Below are 16,722 nucleotides of genomic sequence, written 5' to 3'. Positions count from 1 at the left end.
GATATACAGATAGCCAACAAACACATGAAAGAATGCTCAACATCATTAATCATTAGAGAAATGCAAATCAAAACTACAATGAGATATCATTTCACACCGGTCAGAATGGCCATCATCAAATAAAATCTACAAACAATAAATGCTGGAAAGGGTGTGGAGAAAAGGGAACCCTCTTGCACTGTTGGTGGGAATGTAAATTGATACAGCCACTAGGGAGAACAGTATGAGGTTCCTTAAAAAGCTAAAACTAGAACTACCATACGACCCAGCAATCCCACTACTGGGCATATACCCTGAGAAAACCATAATTCAAAAAGTCATGTACCAAAATGTTCACTGCAGCTCTATTTACAATAGCCAGGACATGGAAGCAACCTAAGTGTCCATCAACAGATGAATGGATAAAGAAGACATGGCACATATATACAATGGAATATTACTCAGCCATAAAAAGAAATGAAATTGAGTTATTTGTAGTGAGGTGGATGGACCTAGAGTCTGTCATACAGAGTGAAGTAAGTCAGAAAGAGAAAAACCAATACTGTATGCTAACACATATATATGGAATCTAAAAAAAAAAAAAGTCATGAAGAACCTACGGGTAAGACGGGAATAAAGACACAGACCTACTAGAGAATGGACTTGAGGATATGGGGAGGGGGAAGGGTAAGCTGTGACAAAGTGAGACAGTGGCATGGACATATATACACTACCAAACATAAAATAGGTAGCTAGTGGGAAGCAGCTGCATAGCAGAGGGAGATCAGCTTGGTGCTTTGTGACCACCTAGAGGGGTGGGATAGGGAGGGTGGGAGGGAGACACAAGAGGAAGGAGACATGGGGATATATGTATACGTATATGTATAACTGATTCACTTTGTTATAAAGCAGAAACTACCACACCATTGTAAAGCAATTATACTCATAAAGATGTTAAAATAAATAAATAAATAGAAAATAAACCTACGGGAATCAAAAAAAAAGTGGTCTATCCGTATAGTGGAATACTATTCAGCAATGAAAAGGAATGAACCAGTGGTACATGCTACTTCTTGGATGAACCTCAAAAACATGATGGTAAGTGAAAGAAGACACACACAAGAGACTGCATATTATATATGATTCCATTTATATGACATGCCCAGAAAAGAGACATTTACAGAGATAGAAAATAGATTAGTGACTACCTGGGGCTGGGGTTGGAGGTGAATTTTGACTATTTTGTTTAACTACATTTTATGTCGTACTAATGGGAATTAGTATAAATGGGCCCAAGGAATCTTAATGGAGAGAGGATGTGAAAATGTTCTAAAACTGGGTATGGTGATGGTGCCCCACTCAGTAATGTTACTCAAAGTCATTGAACTGTACATGTGAAATGGGCAAATTTTATGATACATAAAATATGTCTCAATAAACCTGTTAAAAATAATCTGCCTCTTGGGACATCATGTCCCATCATGAATGTGGGAACCTCTGACACACGTGGAATGACCAACGAGAACATATCAACTAGTTTACCCCAGGGAATGGAGTTTAAGTTGGTTCTGCTTCTCTCCTAAGGGTAAATGATCAAGTTTAAGAGCATGGATAAAAAACACTCTTTTCTTTAAGAAGGAAGAACAGTCATTCAGGTGGCTGTGGAGGAGTCTGTCTCCAGGACCTGTTCTTTATGCCACTTGGAAATGTGTGAAATGCCTATAGCTGGGCATTTAAAGAATTAGAAAGATGTTGAAGGGAGGTCTACTGAAGTTTAGCAAATGGAAACAACTCAGCAGTTTAAAGTTGAGGAGCCATGAAAGAAAAGCTCAGCCCCAGGATGCAGGATGTAGAAATCAATGGATCAGAGATAAAAGCACTGGACAACAGATGTGAGAACACCAAATCAGTAAGCAACATTTAAATAAGCTGGTAGGTCACTAAAGAGTTATGGCATGAGATCCTTTCAGCATAAACTAAAAACCAAGATGCCATGTTGGATTCATGGAAATGGTCAGTGGCTCTCAAAGTGCCCTGTAGGTGTAGCTGATGGAACAGAGGCTTACTTAATAGGACACTGGTGCCTGTGACTGTTAAGAGTTAGGCCTTTTGAATTTTGACTATTTTGTTTAATTACATTTTCTTTTTTTGTTGTTTTTTAAATTAATTTTTTTTTTCTTTGCAGTACGCGGGCCTCTCACTGTTGTGGCCTCTCCCGTTGCGGAACACAGGCTCCGGACGCGCAGGCTCAGCAGCCATGGCTCACGGGCCCAGCCGCTCCGCGGCATGTGGGATCTTCCCACATCGGGGCACGAACCCGTGTCCCCTGCATCGGCAGGTGGACTCTCAACCACTGCGCCACCAGGGAAGCCCTTAAATTAATTTTTATTGGAGTATGGCTGCTTTACAATGTTGCGTTAGCCTCCACTGCACAACAAAATGAATCAGCCATACATATACAGATATCCCCTCCCTTTTGGACCTCCCCCCCATTTAGGTTACCACAGTCCCAGACCTTCAACAGTGAGGCCCACCACAGCTATGGTTTATGGAGCGCTGACCATGTCAGGCACTAGGTGAAGTGAATTTCTGACATTTTGCATTTAAACTTCAGGGCAGGGCTTCCCTGGTGGCGCAGTGGTTGCGAGTCCGCCTGCTGATGCAGGGGACACGGGTTCGAGCCCCGGTCCGGGAAGATCCCACATGCCGCGGAGCGGCTGGGCCCGTGAGCCATGGCCGCTGAGCCTCCGCGTCCGGAGCCTGTGCTCCGCAACGGGAGAGGCCGCAACGGGAGAGGCCGCAACGGGAGAGGCCACAACGGGAGAGGCCACAACAGTGAGAGGCCCGCATACCACAAAGAAAAAAAAAAAAAAACTTCAAGGCAAGCCTAATTGAAACATCTGGCTTAATTAAATTTATTTATTTATTTATTTATTGGCTGCACTGCACAGCTTGCAGGATGTTAGTTCCGCGACCAGGGACTGAACCTGCGCCCTCGGCAGTGAAAGCGTGGAGTCCCAACCACTGGATGACCAGGGAGTTCCCACAGCTGACTTTATTATTCTTGACAGATAATGAAGCCTGGACGTGCTAAGAAACTCACCAGGGTCAAACTTCTAGGAGAGAGGAAAGTCAGACTTTAGATCCTAGTTTCCTAGAGCCTGCATTCTTAACTTCTTTCTGTACTGCCTTGACAAATCAGCAATTTCCAATGATATTAACACTGAGCCATGGAGCTGATTTGGTTCATTAAATTTCTTTTCAAAACATTTAAAACCAGAACACTATTTATTTTTCTCCATCTTTTCAAACTCCTCAATTGACTGTTTTACCTTAATATAATTTTAACATTTTCTAATGCTGTAATTTTTTCTTCTTATCCCAAAGTTTACATTAAAAAGTATGCTGGGGGGCTTCCCTGGTGGCGCAGTGGTTGAGAATCTGCCTGCCAATGCAGGGGACACGGGTTCGTGCCCCGTTCCGGGAATATCCCACATGCCGTGGAGCGGCTGGGCCCGTGAGCCATGGCCGCTGAGCCTGCGCGTCCGGAGCCTGTGCTCCACAACGGGAGAGGCCACAACAGAGAGAGGCCCGCGTACCACAAAAAAAAAAAAAAAAAAAAAAGTATGCTGGGTAATCTGTCCGAGTTGGTGAGCTGGAAATTAGAATTAAAGAAGAAAAAATATATACAAACACACATATGGAAAGATATATTATATATAGATAATTTACAGAGATTTTCTTGCTAAATAGTCACTTTCAATGTTTGGACTTCAGCAAGCACTAAGAAGTCGAGCTATACTCAATAATTATTCATCTTTGCTCCTCTTGCTTTGAATGCAAGATCAGTCCCCAACTGCAACTCTTATTCTGTTTGTCAAGTACCCACAATATGCACAAGACTAAGGTAATTTATTTTTGCTTGAATTCACTCTTTAAAGTCAAAATATGTCCCCCAAATCATTATTATTTCTTGATAATCCCAGAGGACTTCCTTTTAAGGTAAACTGCTTATATTGCATACACCCACCTTCTCTTTCTCCACACATATGAAATTGAACAAATTTCTAGAATTCTTGCATCCCAAATTATTAAATTTTAAATGTTTAAAATTCAAACTGCATTACAAGTATATGTGGCGTGTGATGTAATTCATTATTTGCAATATGAATCAACTGCCCAGAAGTATATCAATATTAGTTTTAGATACTTTTGAAATTCAATAAAAGTAACGAGGCCATTACTAAATAAGATCCGCCAGAGACTTTAAGAAATAAAAGTATCTAACAAAATGTGTGTCAAAAAAGTTAGGCTATGTTAGAAATATCTATGCAATGTGAACATAAAATTAAGAATGAAAAAGTGGGGAAAAACTAGGATCTCGAAAGGAAATATGCAGCTAGAACTACCAATTCTTGGTTAAAAAAAAGGGGGGGTATTTTAAAATTGAATATGTATTTTGGTGGTGAGTAAATGTACAGTCTCACTTCCAGCACAAAGATGAATAAATAAGTCACAGTTCTTGGGCAAGTAAATGTACCTAAAAATTCTACTGCTACTTACACCACCATGAGTAAACTTTAAAGTAAACATCAAAGATTCTTGTGATACAAAAAAAAAAAAATTCTGCTGCTACTGACAGATACTTTGATTTGAGTGTATAACTTCCTCTGAGATCGTCAAACTGAAAGTCAGCTGTAAGCGTATTATATACCTTAATCAGCAGGGGATGGCATCCCAGCCTCCACAGCTCACCAACAGATAGTTATTGAAAGTGATTATTTGCTGAGTCCTTTCAATAAGAAAAAACGTGATTGGAGTTTGCAATCTATTTGGGGACAGTTAAGTAATGTACATTGGACTACTGTGTGAATTAATATACGTTAATAACTTAGAGCAGTATTTCGTACACACTAAACGTTACATAAACATTAACTGTTAATATATAGTAATAGTAGTAGCAGCGAACTTCTCTGGGCTGACCACATACACACAAGGTGAGCACTGGTAAGGAAGAAGAGAGTATGGCCAGTGATAAGAAGAGGCTTTAAATGAAGGAAAGCTCGAGTTGATTTACAGAAGTAGCTTAAGAGAGAGAAGAGAGGGCACTGCTTGAGCAAAGTAATAGAGAGCTGAGGAGGAGGGAAGAATGAGGGAACCTGATTCAGTACTACGTTTGGCACACATGTTCCTTATTCTTCTGCATTATCGCCTCTGAATTACAGTGCTGCTAGTGTGGCTGGCTACAGAGGCTGTGCAAGCTGACCAGGATTAGGAAATGAGGTTGAAATGGTCTATGTGTGTCCAGATCATTAAGGGTCTTAAATTCTTGGCAGAGGAGGCTGTTTTTTAAGAGTAGGTCATGGAAAGCCATCATAGATTCTAGAGTATAGGAGGAGGGATAAAGATTCAAGGTCAAGCTCTAGACTTAGGAGTCCTGGACTTGAATTTGAGCTGTTCTCTTATTAACTGTGTCTCTGCCTGGCTAGTTACTTAACTTCTCAGAATTTCAGTGTTCTTACTTGTAAAATGGAGATAATCGTATTATCGACTGGATTCTGTATGACAATGAATGCGTAAGTGTTGAGCACACAGCCTGTCACATAGCAAGCATTCTCCATAATTGGCAGCTATTATTAATTAAGAGGCTAAGGTCCTAGGTGATGAGGCCCATGTGGGTGAAGTTACAGATGCAGAGAATGGGGAGGAGCAAGCCATTCTAACACTCTTGAAGAAAATGTCCCTTGGGACAGCCAGACTTCAACAACTTTGAGCTTAGTGATGATTAATCTAAGATGAAATTCAAAACAGACAAGTTAGACTGGGTTTCCAAGCATAAAAATTTTGCTACTCAGCATGATTTCAATGGAATTATCACACCAATATATCACTGTGAAAATGTATCTACCTGTGTCTTTAAATTACTTTTATTCTGTTACCAAAGCAGGAGTTTAAGAGCTCAGAAAAAAAGAGGGTCTAAACTCTTAGATTGAATCAGAAGTGACTTTAGTAGGACTGGGAATTAACCACTTTGCGGGGGAAAAACCAAAGGCTCAATAAACCAAAGACTGCCAAATGGGTACGTATCCTAACTGCAGAGAAGATTCAGTTATAGGCCAAACTTTTTATAATATCTTGTTTGTGTGTTTAATGTGGCAATGGCCACCATCATCCCTTGAAGTACTGTAATAGACACACATGGCTCCCCTCAACACTGCTCTTGGAGTTACAGAAAGACGGATACCAAATCACATTCATTCTTGTATTGCCCACCATTATTGAACAAATAGTAGGTATTCCCATTTGTAGAACTGAAATGTATTTGTGAAACTGAATGTTCCAAATGAAGGGCTGGCTGTTTGGGGCCTTGGGCTTCAAGGTGGCTGTGTATCTTCTAAATAATTATTTTCTCAACATCTAAAGAATTTTAATTCAACAAAATTAGTCTAATGCTATAGTAGATGTTTTCAATCAATCAGAATGATCTCCTTGACTGAGTATCTTGAGGACTGGGAGGGAATGTGAAGATTTAAAACTTAACAGCTGTTGGGTGGACTTGAATCATTCTGCTTTGTGTAGCTGGAAATAAATAGTGCCTTTGGATGAGTTCTGATCCAGGATTTTAGAGTCCTGGGTGCCACTTAACCACCCCTGTCACCTCAGACATCTACGAAATGGTGACCTAACTAGCCACAACACCTCTTCTTCAGGGAGGTAAAGTTTATAAAAGAATGGTTAAAGAAATACATGTCATTTGCTAGTTCATCTTTCTCTTGGGCTTGAATTATTAGTATAAAGTAAGGATTGTATTTCTGGGTAAGGAAACAAGAACATTTTGTGAGAGTTATACCTAGAGCAACTTTTCCTCAATCATCTTTTTTCCGTCGGTAAAGTGGAAAGAACATCAACTGAAGTTGACAATGCTGAGGTAGCCAAGGAAAGCAGACATTTGAAGAGAATATGACCAAAGCCTTTGAAACCACAATTCAAAGCAGCTAATAAAAGCTATTCTTTTTCTAAAAGGTCAGCCCAAACTTCAATAAATGGGTGGAATATGCTTTTACAAACAAAAGTCTTTATGTGGAACCAGGCTGTGTTCTTAAAAATGAGTAGATGCTGAAATAATGAATGATGAGGATTGCATTTTTTTAATCTTTTTTTTGGATTGAATCTTTACTATTAAAAAAGTCTGTCATCTTTTTTATACTAGTAGCAATAAAGCATTTTAGATACCCACAGCTTGGTACCATAAAAATTAAAATTGGGCTTAGATATTTTACCTTAGTCTCACTTAATGTTATAGTGATATAGAAAATGACCAAACACTTAACGATTCTTTTCTTTTTTTAAAGAAAAGTTTGGGAATAACAATCACATAAATAACCATACTTCTGGATTTTAAAAAGTACGTAAGATAAATTTCGTTACAGGAACCTAATCCTTGTGATCGAATATTTGAGTTTTCAGATTCTTAAACCGGAAGAGTTTATAGGTCAAACAATGTGCAAATCCTATTACGCACATGAATCTTTTAAGAGGACAGTCACAACCCAATATCTGATGTTTTATTTTATACTCACCCCACTCCCACACCCTCGCTCAAAAATAAAAAGCGTATAACAAGTTTGTGTTAAGTACCCAACAAAGGCAGGCAGTCTTTGAGGGGGAAAGATAAAGCGTATTTCATATTTTCCACTACTTTTCCTCTCTCGTGAGAGGAAGCAGTGACGGGGATGGGGAAAAAAAACACCCTCACGCTCCGAATCGAATGACAAAACACGCATCTTTGTGAAGCTAGTGACCAGATGACATCTACGGGACAGCTGCATCTTCACACAAGTCATTAAGATGTCAGACAATTAGAATAAATGTTAAGCGCTGCTTCTTGATGTGGCTTGGAGCTCTGAAGAGTCGCCCCAGACCTCTCTTGGGATTTATAAAACACCGGTCGTGCTCTCGCCTCAAATATTCCCATCCCCACCGGAATGCAAGCTGCAGTGCTTTTCTGAAACGCTGCCGTGCCTTTTCTCTACTACAGAATCGGGGGCAAAAAAAGAGACCGGGGCGCCACAGGAAGAGTTCAAGCCACAAGTCTGTCCACGTTAAAGTTCCAGAAAACCGTTTCCACTCCCAACTCTTCCCTGGCAGAGAAGTTTGGGCAGCGCGCGTTCTCCCACCGCGGCTGGGATCCAGCGGAGGATACTTACTGGGCTGAGCCAATTTTGCTCTCTCTCTTCCCGAGCACTTTGGCAGGCTTGGTGTCGTCCACATCTTGCTGTAGTTCAGTCATCAGGGCCGCGTATGGAGGGCACCTTCAGACAGTCTCCTCCTCCCGCTTCCCCGACTCCCACCGTCCGGGGCGCAGGCCCAGCGAACCCGCCGCGCCCTCCCCTGCGCCTGGGCCGCTCGGCGCATCCGGGCCGGCCGCGCCGGGGGCCGCCAACCTGGACACGTTCGAGCCGGCGCGATTGGTCCGAGCTGGCGGGGCAGAGCCGGGAGGGAGGGAAGGGGAGGGTCAAAGCGAAGTGACAACCTCTTTCCCCAACCCAGGAGGCGGAGGAAGAGAAAAAGGAAACCTGTTGAACTAGTCTTGCGGGCAGAGGAAGCTAATTGGCCAAGCAGGTGAAACATATGCCTAACCCGGCGCCGTATAAGTAGCCTCCTGGTAAACTGGGCTTTTTTTCTACCCCGGCTGTAAATAGTTGGTTTGAAAAATGGGTAGCCAGCTGTAGACGCAGGAAAGGACGGGGCTGAGTGAGGCTCTCTCTCGCACAGATGCTCTTTGTGGGCTGGCCTGTGCCCCAGCCTAAATTATTCAAGCAGGGTGTAGTCTCTTTGAGGACTGCCTGTCAGATCTTAAACAATAGGTCGGTTCAGTAACTGAGGTAATAAGAGGTAGTTGCCTGGTTGACCTTTCCTAGTTGGTAGGGGCGGAGGGGGGCGTGGAGAAGCAGCCATCAAAACCTCACCAGCAACTTGCTTACTATGCGCCCAACCAATAAAATGAAGCCTCTTCTTCCCGCCTTGCTGCTTCTGTCAAGTTTTGTGTTTGAAGCATCCACGTACTCATTTAAGGAACTTTGAAACCTGCCATGTTCTAGCCATTATTCTAAACACCCATTTAGTAGAGTGGGGAAGGAGAAGAAACTTTCCTCTGCCCTTCTAGGTTCTTCTGGCTGGTCTAAGGGTTAAATTGACGTGAGATAGATTAATAGGAGAAAATCAAATTTAATTACCTGCGTCCAGGGGGCTCCCTAAGAAAATGAGGCCCAAGGACAAGTTAGGCAATCGAGGCTTACGTGCCACCTGAGAGAAGAGAATGGGGCAGGGGTTTGGGACTTCATAGCGTCGACTGAAAAAAAAAAAAAAAACCCTGCACAACCTAAAAGTTGAGAATTATGTTTTATTTGGCGGACTTGCTGAGTACTTAAGCCCAGAGGACAGCCTCTTGGATAGCTCTGATGGATTGCCCTGAAGAGGTAAGAGAGGAGCCAGGATATATATGAGTTTTGGCAACAAAAACCAGGTAGTCAAAAGATTACTGTTAATTAAAGAAAAACCAGACATCTCAAGTTAATGAATTTAGCACTCTTCTATGTATGGCGGGATGCAAGAGTCTGGGCTTATTGAAATCATTCCTTTGATATGCACCTTAACTGTCTGGGGCCAGTGTCCTGCATTTTTCCCATCCTGCATCCCCTCAGGGTGCACAGTTGTGGATGGCTCCATTGTTTGAGGGAACGAAGGCAATTCACAGGAAGATGAAAATGAGCAAATGGGGTGGCAAAAAATGTTTGCTGGGTCATACAGAAACAATGGAACACAGAGAGGAATTTCAACAAGCAGACTTTGCTAGGTTCCTCCCTGTCCACACACCTAGTTCATATTATACTGTAGCAATCTACGGTGACAGCTCCTTCCTGGAACAGGTCTTCTATCTAAATTTTTTTAGGCAGTTAGGAGAAAGTTCAAAGATTCTTCCCCAATCTTTTGGGCCTTGCTTGTTTTTAGCTTGAAATAATCTGCATGCCAAAGGGATGCATTTTGGGGTGGCAAACTTTGCTCCCCTGCAATAGCAAATAACGTATGTGTTGGTAGATTTGTAATTTGCTACAGAGTAGTTGAGAATAAGAATACCTAATATAAAACCTTATTGTTGGAGGCCTAACTTTATGGCTGGGAAAAAATTACTAACATTCTGCTCTGGGGCTGCCTTCGGATTTTCTTCTAAAATTAATTTTAGATTTAAGAATAATTACAAAGAATGTGCAACCATAGTGTTTATGTTGTGGAGGAAGAATGTCGCCTGCCAACAAGCCATCAGCTACTGGAGCCAGTCACAACACCACACCCTGAGGGAATTCAGGATGGAGAAAAGCAGGACACTGGCCCTAGGTAGTTAAGGTGCCTATTAAAGGAATGATTTCAATGAGCCCAGACTCTTGCATCTTCCCATACATAGAAAAGCACTAAGTTCATTAATTTGAGGTGTCTGGTTTTCTTTAATTAACAGTAATCTTTTGGTGTTCCAACTACCCTTTTTTGTTGTTGTTGTTTTATTTTGTTTTGTTTCACAAAAACTCCTATATATCTTGGCTCCTCCCTTACGTCTTTGGAACTGTCCCTCAGAGTGATCTGAGAAGCTGTCTCCCGGCCCACCGAATACAACATAATTCTCAATTTTGGGGTTGTGCATTTTTTTTCAGTCGACAATGTGTGTGTGTGTGTGTGTGTGTGTGTGTGTGTGTGTGTGTGTGTAAAAGAAAACACCTACTCTTCTAACTAACCTCAAACATTTTGGAGGTTCAAGTCCTTTCCAAAGTTTTCTTATTCCTTCTATGTTTACTAGCTTATATATTAGCTATTAGCTATATTAGCTGAGAAAAAAAAAAGCATCTTTTTGTAACCTGCTTGCTCCAAAATTGACTCTCATGACACCAGAAAAATAAGTAAAAGAAAAAAGTTTACAGAAATTCCATTTGAGTTGGCTTGGTCAGTTCACTCTCTCTCTCTCTCTCTCTCTCTCTCTCTCTCTCTCTCTCTCTCTCTCTCTCTCTCTCTCTCTCTCTCCCTCTCTCTCCCTTTTTTTTCCTGCCTGAGCACCACTGACCCCCTGGCTTCAGGAGCCCAGCGCGGCACGGTGGGGAAGGCTTTGGGTGACCTGGAGGCTTGGAAGCCATCTCTTTGGTGTCCATAGCTGTCACTTTTTAGGGACATTACTGAGGCCTTCAGCTTCCAGGTCCCTTCTCTAGCTCACCATCATACTCGGGGTGGGAGTGGGCTTAGAATGTCCCAAACTCTGGGTAGTGACTCTCACCTTAAAACTCAGGTGCCCTTCAAGCTACCCCCACTGCAGAACTTGGACCAGAACTGACTTTTTTGCCCCATAAGTAATATTTTTATTTCTGTAAAATATACATAATATTTATCATTTTAACCATTGGTAAGTGTACAATTTAGTGACATTAAATACATTCACAATGTATGTAACCATCACCACTATCTATACCCGAAACTTAAAAAATCACCCCAACATAAACTGTGTCTATTCAACAATAACTCCTCCTTCCCACGTTCTCCCAGGCCTTGGTAGCCTCTATTCTATTTTCTGTCTCTATGAATTTGTCTATTCTACTCCCCTCATGTGAATGACATCAGACAATATTTTTCCTTCTGCGTCTGGCTTATTTCACTAAGCATAATGTTTTCAAGATCCATCCAAGTTGTAGCATTTATTAGTACTTCATTCTTTTTTTTTTTTGGCTGAATAATATTTGTATGTATATTCCACGCTTGTTTATTCATTCATCTCTTGATGAACACTTGGGTTGTTTCTACCTTTTGGCTATTGAGAATAATTCTATTATGAATACTGATGTACAAATATTTGTTTGAGTCGAGTCCCTGCTTTCATTTCTTCTGGGTATATACCTAGCAGTGGAATTCTGGGTCTTTTGGTAGTGCTATGTTTAACCTTTTCAGAAACCATGGTCAGTCCTCTTTTGATGCGTGAGTAAGGGCAAGCGTTCATAGCTTCCCCGCATGGGCTTACAGCTCAGTTAAGGAACACTCAGTTGCCCTGAAACTTGTTCTTCAGTGTATGCGATGAGGACTTCCAGTAGTGTGGTTTTAAGTGAGAAAGGGAGAAAACAGGAAGAGGGTGGGGTAGCAAGGGATTGGAGGAGCACCAGGTGGGGAAAATAGTCAATAGCCCTTTACTAGAGTGGGGAGGAATTAGAAAGGAGCTAGTATACAACGTTATTTTACTTAGTGGCATTTGCTCGAGTTTAAAAGACATTGTCAAACAGCTTCCTAATTTGTTTATTCTTTGGGCTATTCTACAGTAAAATGGAATGCAGTATTTAAAAGGCAGCAGCAGAGCTTCCCTGGTGGCACAGTGGTGGAGAGTCCGCCTGCCGATGCAGGGGACGCGGGTACGTGCCCCGGTCTGGGAGGATCCCACGTGCCGCGGAGCGGCTGGGCCCGTGAGCCATGGCCGCTGAGCCTGTGCGTCCGGAGCCTTTGCTCCGCAACGGGAGAGGCCACAACAGTGAGAGGCCCGCGTACCGCAAAAAATTAAATTAAAATAAAAGGCAGCAGCAGTAAAATGATAGGGAAACTTCATTGTCGTGTGATAAAATAGAGACATAAGATTATGTCTAAAATACATTTTGGGGGACTCTTTGATTTGGCACCAAAAAAAAGTCCTACCCTCTATTTTTCTTCCTCCAAGCCTCTGGGAACATAATTTCGTGTTTCTGACATCAAAGTTCTAGCCAATACTTCTTCCAGTTATCGAAGCAGTTCTAGTAGAAAATGCCTAACCCATCAGGAGGTAGGGGCTTCTAGTCAACAGCTTAGAATATTGTGAACAGAGTATGTTGCCTGCCATCCCTGTTCTGTAAGGATCAAGCCATTAGCCACTGCAGGTACCCACTTACGGTGTGCCCTATGGGGAATTCAGGATGGAGAAAACCAGGAAGCTTTCTGTGCTTTGGATACTGGCCCTAGATACTAGATAGTTAAGATGTGTATCTAAGGAATCATTTCAGTGAACCCCGAATCTTGTATGTCCCCATACATAGAAAAACACTAAAATCATTAACTTGAGATATCTGTTCTTTGTGATTAGCAGTAATCTTTTGATGTTCGACTACATGTTATTTTGAGTTTTTTTTTTTTTCCCAGCAAAATACTTGTATATATCCTGGCTCCTCTGTTATCTCTTTGGAGCAGTTCCTCATTGTTATCTGAGAGACTGTCTCCTGGAACATAGTCCTCAGTAAGATCCTCGAATAAAACTCAACTTGAAACTTTTAGGTTGTGTAGTTTTTCCTCGGTCAACAATATTGATCAGATTGCGGTCTCTTTTTAACATTGATCAGTGCATCTGTCCATAGTTTTGGGGCAGAGTTCAAATATGAGTTTGGAGATTTGAGTGGCTATTTGGTTGCAATGTATGGTCAAGAAGTTACCTAATTTATAACACAGGGCGGGGTATGTGTTTATTAGCCAATATAAGTACATGTAAAGTGTCATTACATGCCTGTAATTTTATGCATATTGTCTGATGACATATGTTTTAGAAAATGTTGATGCTCTTACCAAGATGAAAACTGGAAGTGCTGTAATAAGTTAACTACGCATAATATTTAATATACATCATAAGCCAAAGAATCCAGGAACACTCTTCAGACCATTCCTGTTTTCAATTTAAGGTTATTATGCAGAGGAGAAAATGGGGAAAAAGTGAGAGAGTTCAGAAGAGAGCTATACATGGAACTTCCCTGGTGACCCAGTGGTTAAGAATCTGCCTGCCAGTGTAGGGGATACAGGTTCGAGCCCTGGGCCTGGAAGATCCCGCATGCCGCAAAGCAACTAAGCCCGTGCGCCACAACTACTGAGCCTGCGCTCTACAGGCCACGAGCCACAACTACCGAAGCCCACACACCTAGAGCCCAAGCTCCGCAACAAGAGAAGCCACTGCAATGAGAAGCCCACACGCTGCAACGAAGAGTAGTCCCTGCTCGCTGCAACTAGAGAAAGCCCTCGCGCAGAAACGAATACCCAATGACAAAGACCCAATATGGCCCAAAATAAATAAATTTATTTTAAAAAATTAAAAATTAAAAAAAAAAAGAGCTGTAGAACTTAATTATAAGACATTTTTTTAAAGTTGTAGAAATGAAAGTTGAGAAGCATTATATGCAGGGGACCTTTATTGAGTGATTTCTGTCAAATATGAGGGAAAATTTCCAAATGAATACAGCCATTAAACATTGGAATGAGAAACTCTAGTAGGCTATGGAATCTCCTACTATAGAAGCCTTTGAAAATAAAATCTTAAAAAATCAAATAGAATGGTTTTAAACCAGTATTTCCCAAGCCACGTTATACTGCAGATGGGGAAATTTGAAATACTCTATTTCTCTCTCTAGGGATGAAGCAAGAACTAAATTTAGCATCTGTGTTGAGAGGAAGAGGCAAGATTGTAAGGGTTTACTGCTCTAGGGGCAGATGGTAGTTGGGAAAAACTAGTATAAATCTGATTCTGTGAGAAAGCAGAAGCAATAAAAAACTCTTCCAGGTCAATACTCTGTTTTTATTTATTTATTTATTTTTATTTTTAAAATTTTAAAAATTTTTTATTTTTTTGCTTTACGTGGGCCTCTCACTGTTGTGGTCTCTGCCGTTGCGGAGCACAGGCTCCGGACGCGCAGGCTCAGCGGCCATGGCTCACGGGCCCAGCCGCTTCGCGGCATGTGGGATCTACCCGTGTCCCCTGCATCAGCAGGCGGACTCTCAACCACTATGCCACCAGGGAAGCTCCAATACTCTGTTTTTAAATTAAAATAAATGACACCATGTAAACAATAAATTAAAATCTACACTGAAGTTTTAAAATATATGTCTATTTTCTGTGTGGTAAATGTTACAGATCACAACAATGTGAAGTGGGGAGGCCTCTGAGACCAGCCAGGATAGTGGTTTTCACACCAGGTTCTGGGGTGACTGGTGAGGGGATGGGCCAGCATTTGAGCTTAGGTCTTCTCACTGCAGTCCCTACCTCTAACCACTACTCCAATATACAGCCTGTCCTGCTTCAGTCAGAACTCTTCCACTTGTATCTCTCTCATTTATTTCTGTTCTGTATTAGTTTCAGTTTGAGGGAAGGGGTTGTCTGCCACACATCCCACAGAATTAAAATATCAAATCCCTGCCATCATTTTTCTGAGCCCGAGCTTCAGAGAGTTTAGTGACTTGGCCAAAATTACAATGGTCCCATGAGGATGAAGACCCAGCTTTTCTGACTCCCAGTGGGTGCTTATAAAGGGTAGTAGGAAAGTGAACAGGGCAAACAAAGCTTATTAATGGCAGAGACATGTGCCTTAGAGGAGAGTGTGTGTGAGAGGGGCAAAGCCCAAGGATCCTTAGACATATGTAGTATTTGTGGAGAAAGAAATGTTTGAATCTAGAACTACCTTTGGTGGCTACATTTTGCAGTTATCTATTGCTGCGAAACTAACCACCTCAAATCTTGGTGGCTTAAAACAATGATGTATTATTTTCTCTTATGGTACGGTGGATTGATGGGGCTCAGCTGTATAGTTCTCATTTGAGGGCTCTCATGCAGATGCAGTCAGAGGGCCCCCAAGGTTGGAGTCATTTGAATGCTCTTCTGAGCTGGATGTGCACCCTCATATCTGATGCTTCAGCTGAGATGGCTGGAACAGCTGGGGACTAGCTGAGCATTTTAGTCTCTCTGCATGGCCCCCCACATGGCTAGCTTGGGCTTCCTTACAGCATGGCAGTCCCAGTATAGTTGGACTTTTTAACTTGGTGATTGGCTTCCTCCAGAGCATGTGTTCCATGATATCAAGATGGAATCTGCAAGGCTTCCTATGAGATAGCCTAGGACATCAGGTGTCTTCACCTCTGCTGTATTCTGTTAGTCACAGGTGAGCCACAGGGCCAGCTCAGGTTCAAGGCAAAAGAATCACCCAAGGTGTGAATACCAGGAGTGCAGCTCACCGTGGGCCATTTTTGGAGACCAGCTACCACAGTGCAGATAAGAGATTAGGTCCTCTGACTCCAGACACTTCGTCACTGGGCATGTGAGTAAGTGGGCATTTCTAATAGCACTGTTCTAAATGTGTGAGATATAGAAATGGACAAAACAAGCAAAAACCCATACTGTGGTGGCTCTTACATTCTACTTTTTTTATCAAAAATAAAAAAGTAACACATAAATAACACAGTTTCAACAGATAAGAGATATAAAGACAATAAAATAGAACATCAGGGAGAGTGAGGGAGGTCTGTTTTACATAGGATGATCAGGGAAGCCTCTTTGACAGGTGACATCTCAGCTGAGACTTAAAGGAGGGGAAGAAGGAAGCCATGTGAAGTCTGGGAGCAAAGCTTACCAGTCAGAGCAAAGGGCATGGGGAAAGACCTCCAGGCAGGGCTGAGCTTGGCATATGCTAGGGAACAGCAAGAAGGCCACTGTTCTACACCGTGCCTGGCGTATAAGGAGGGAAGAGAAGGTTGTGGGAAATGGTCCAAGAGAGACACTATCTCCTCTGCCCATTTGTTTATTTTCTGTCCTCTCCTACAAGAATGGAATCTTCTCAAAAATAAAGGACTTGTCTGTTGTGTTAGCCACTGTACCCACAGCGCCTGGTTCATGTTAGATGCTCAATAAATATGTGTTGAATGAATGAATGAATTGTTGGGTGATTG

General features: G+C 42.0%; 1 protein-coding gene across 3 annotated transcripts in view; it reads right to left on the bottom strand.

Annotated features, from left to right (window-relative positions):
- GRAMD2B (GRAM domain containing 2B) overlaps positions 1-8,445 on the bottom strand; it is a 97,977-nt gene extending 89,532 nt beyond the window's left edge. Inside the window, exon 1 of one of the 3 annotated variants that reach the window (XM_059061587.2) lies at positions 8,187-8,445. In XM_059061587.2, the coding sequence (XP_058917570.1) occupies positions 8,187-8,269 (83 nt within the window). In that variant the 5' untranslated portion in view covers positions 8,270-8,445. The remainder of the gene's footprint in view (positions 1-8,186) is intronic. The other 2 variants (XM_067031507.1, XM_067031508.1) reach the window with 2 other exon arrangements.
- Positions 8,446-16,722: the final 8,277 nt, after the last annotated feature.

The sequence above is a fragment of the Kogia breviceps genome, chromosome 4 (genome assembly GCF_026419965.1).
Source record: "Kogia breviceps isolate mKogBre1 chromosome 4, mKogBre1 haplotype 1, whole genome shotgun sequence".
Lineage (NCBI taxonomy): Eukaryota > Metazoa > Chordata > Mammalia > Artiodactyla > Physeteridae > Kogia > Kogia breviceps.
This window is presented reverse-complemented; position numbering and strand designations above follow the sequence as displayed.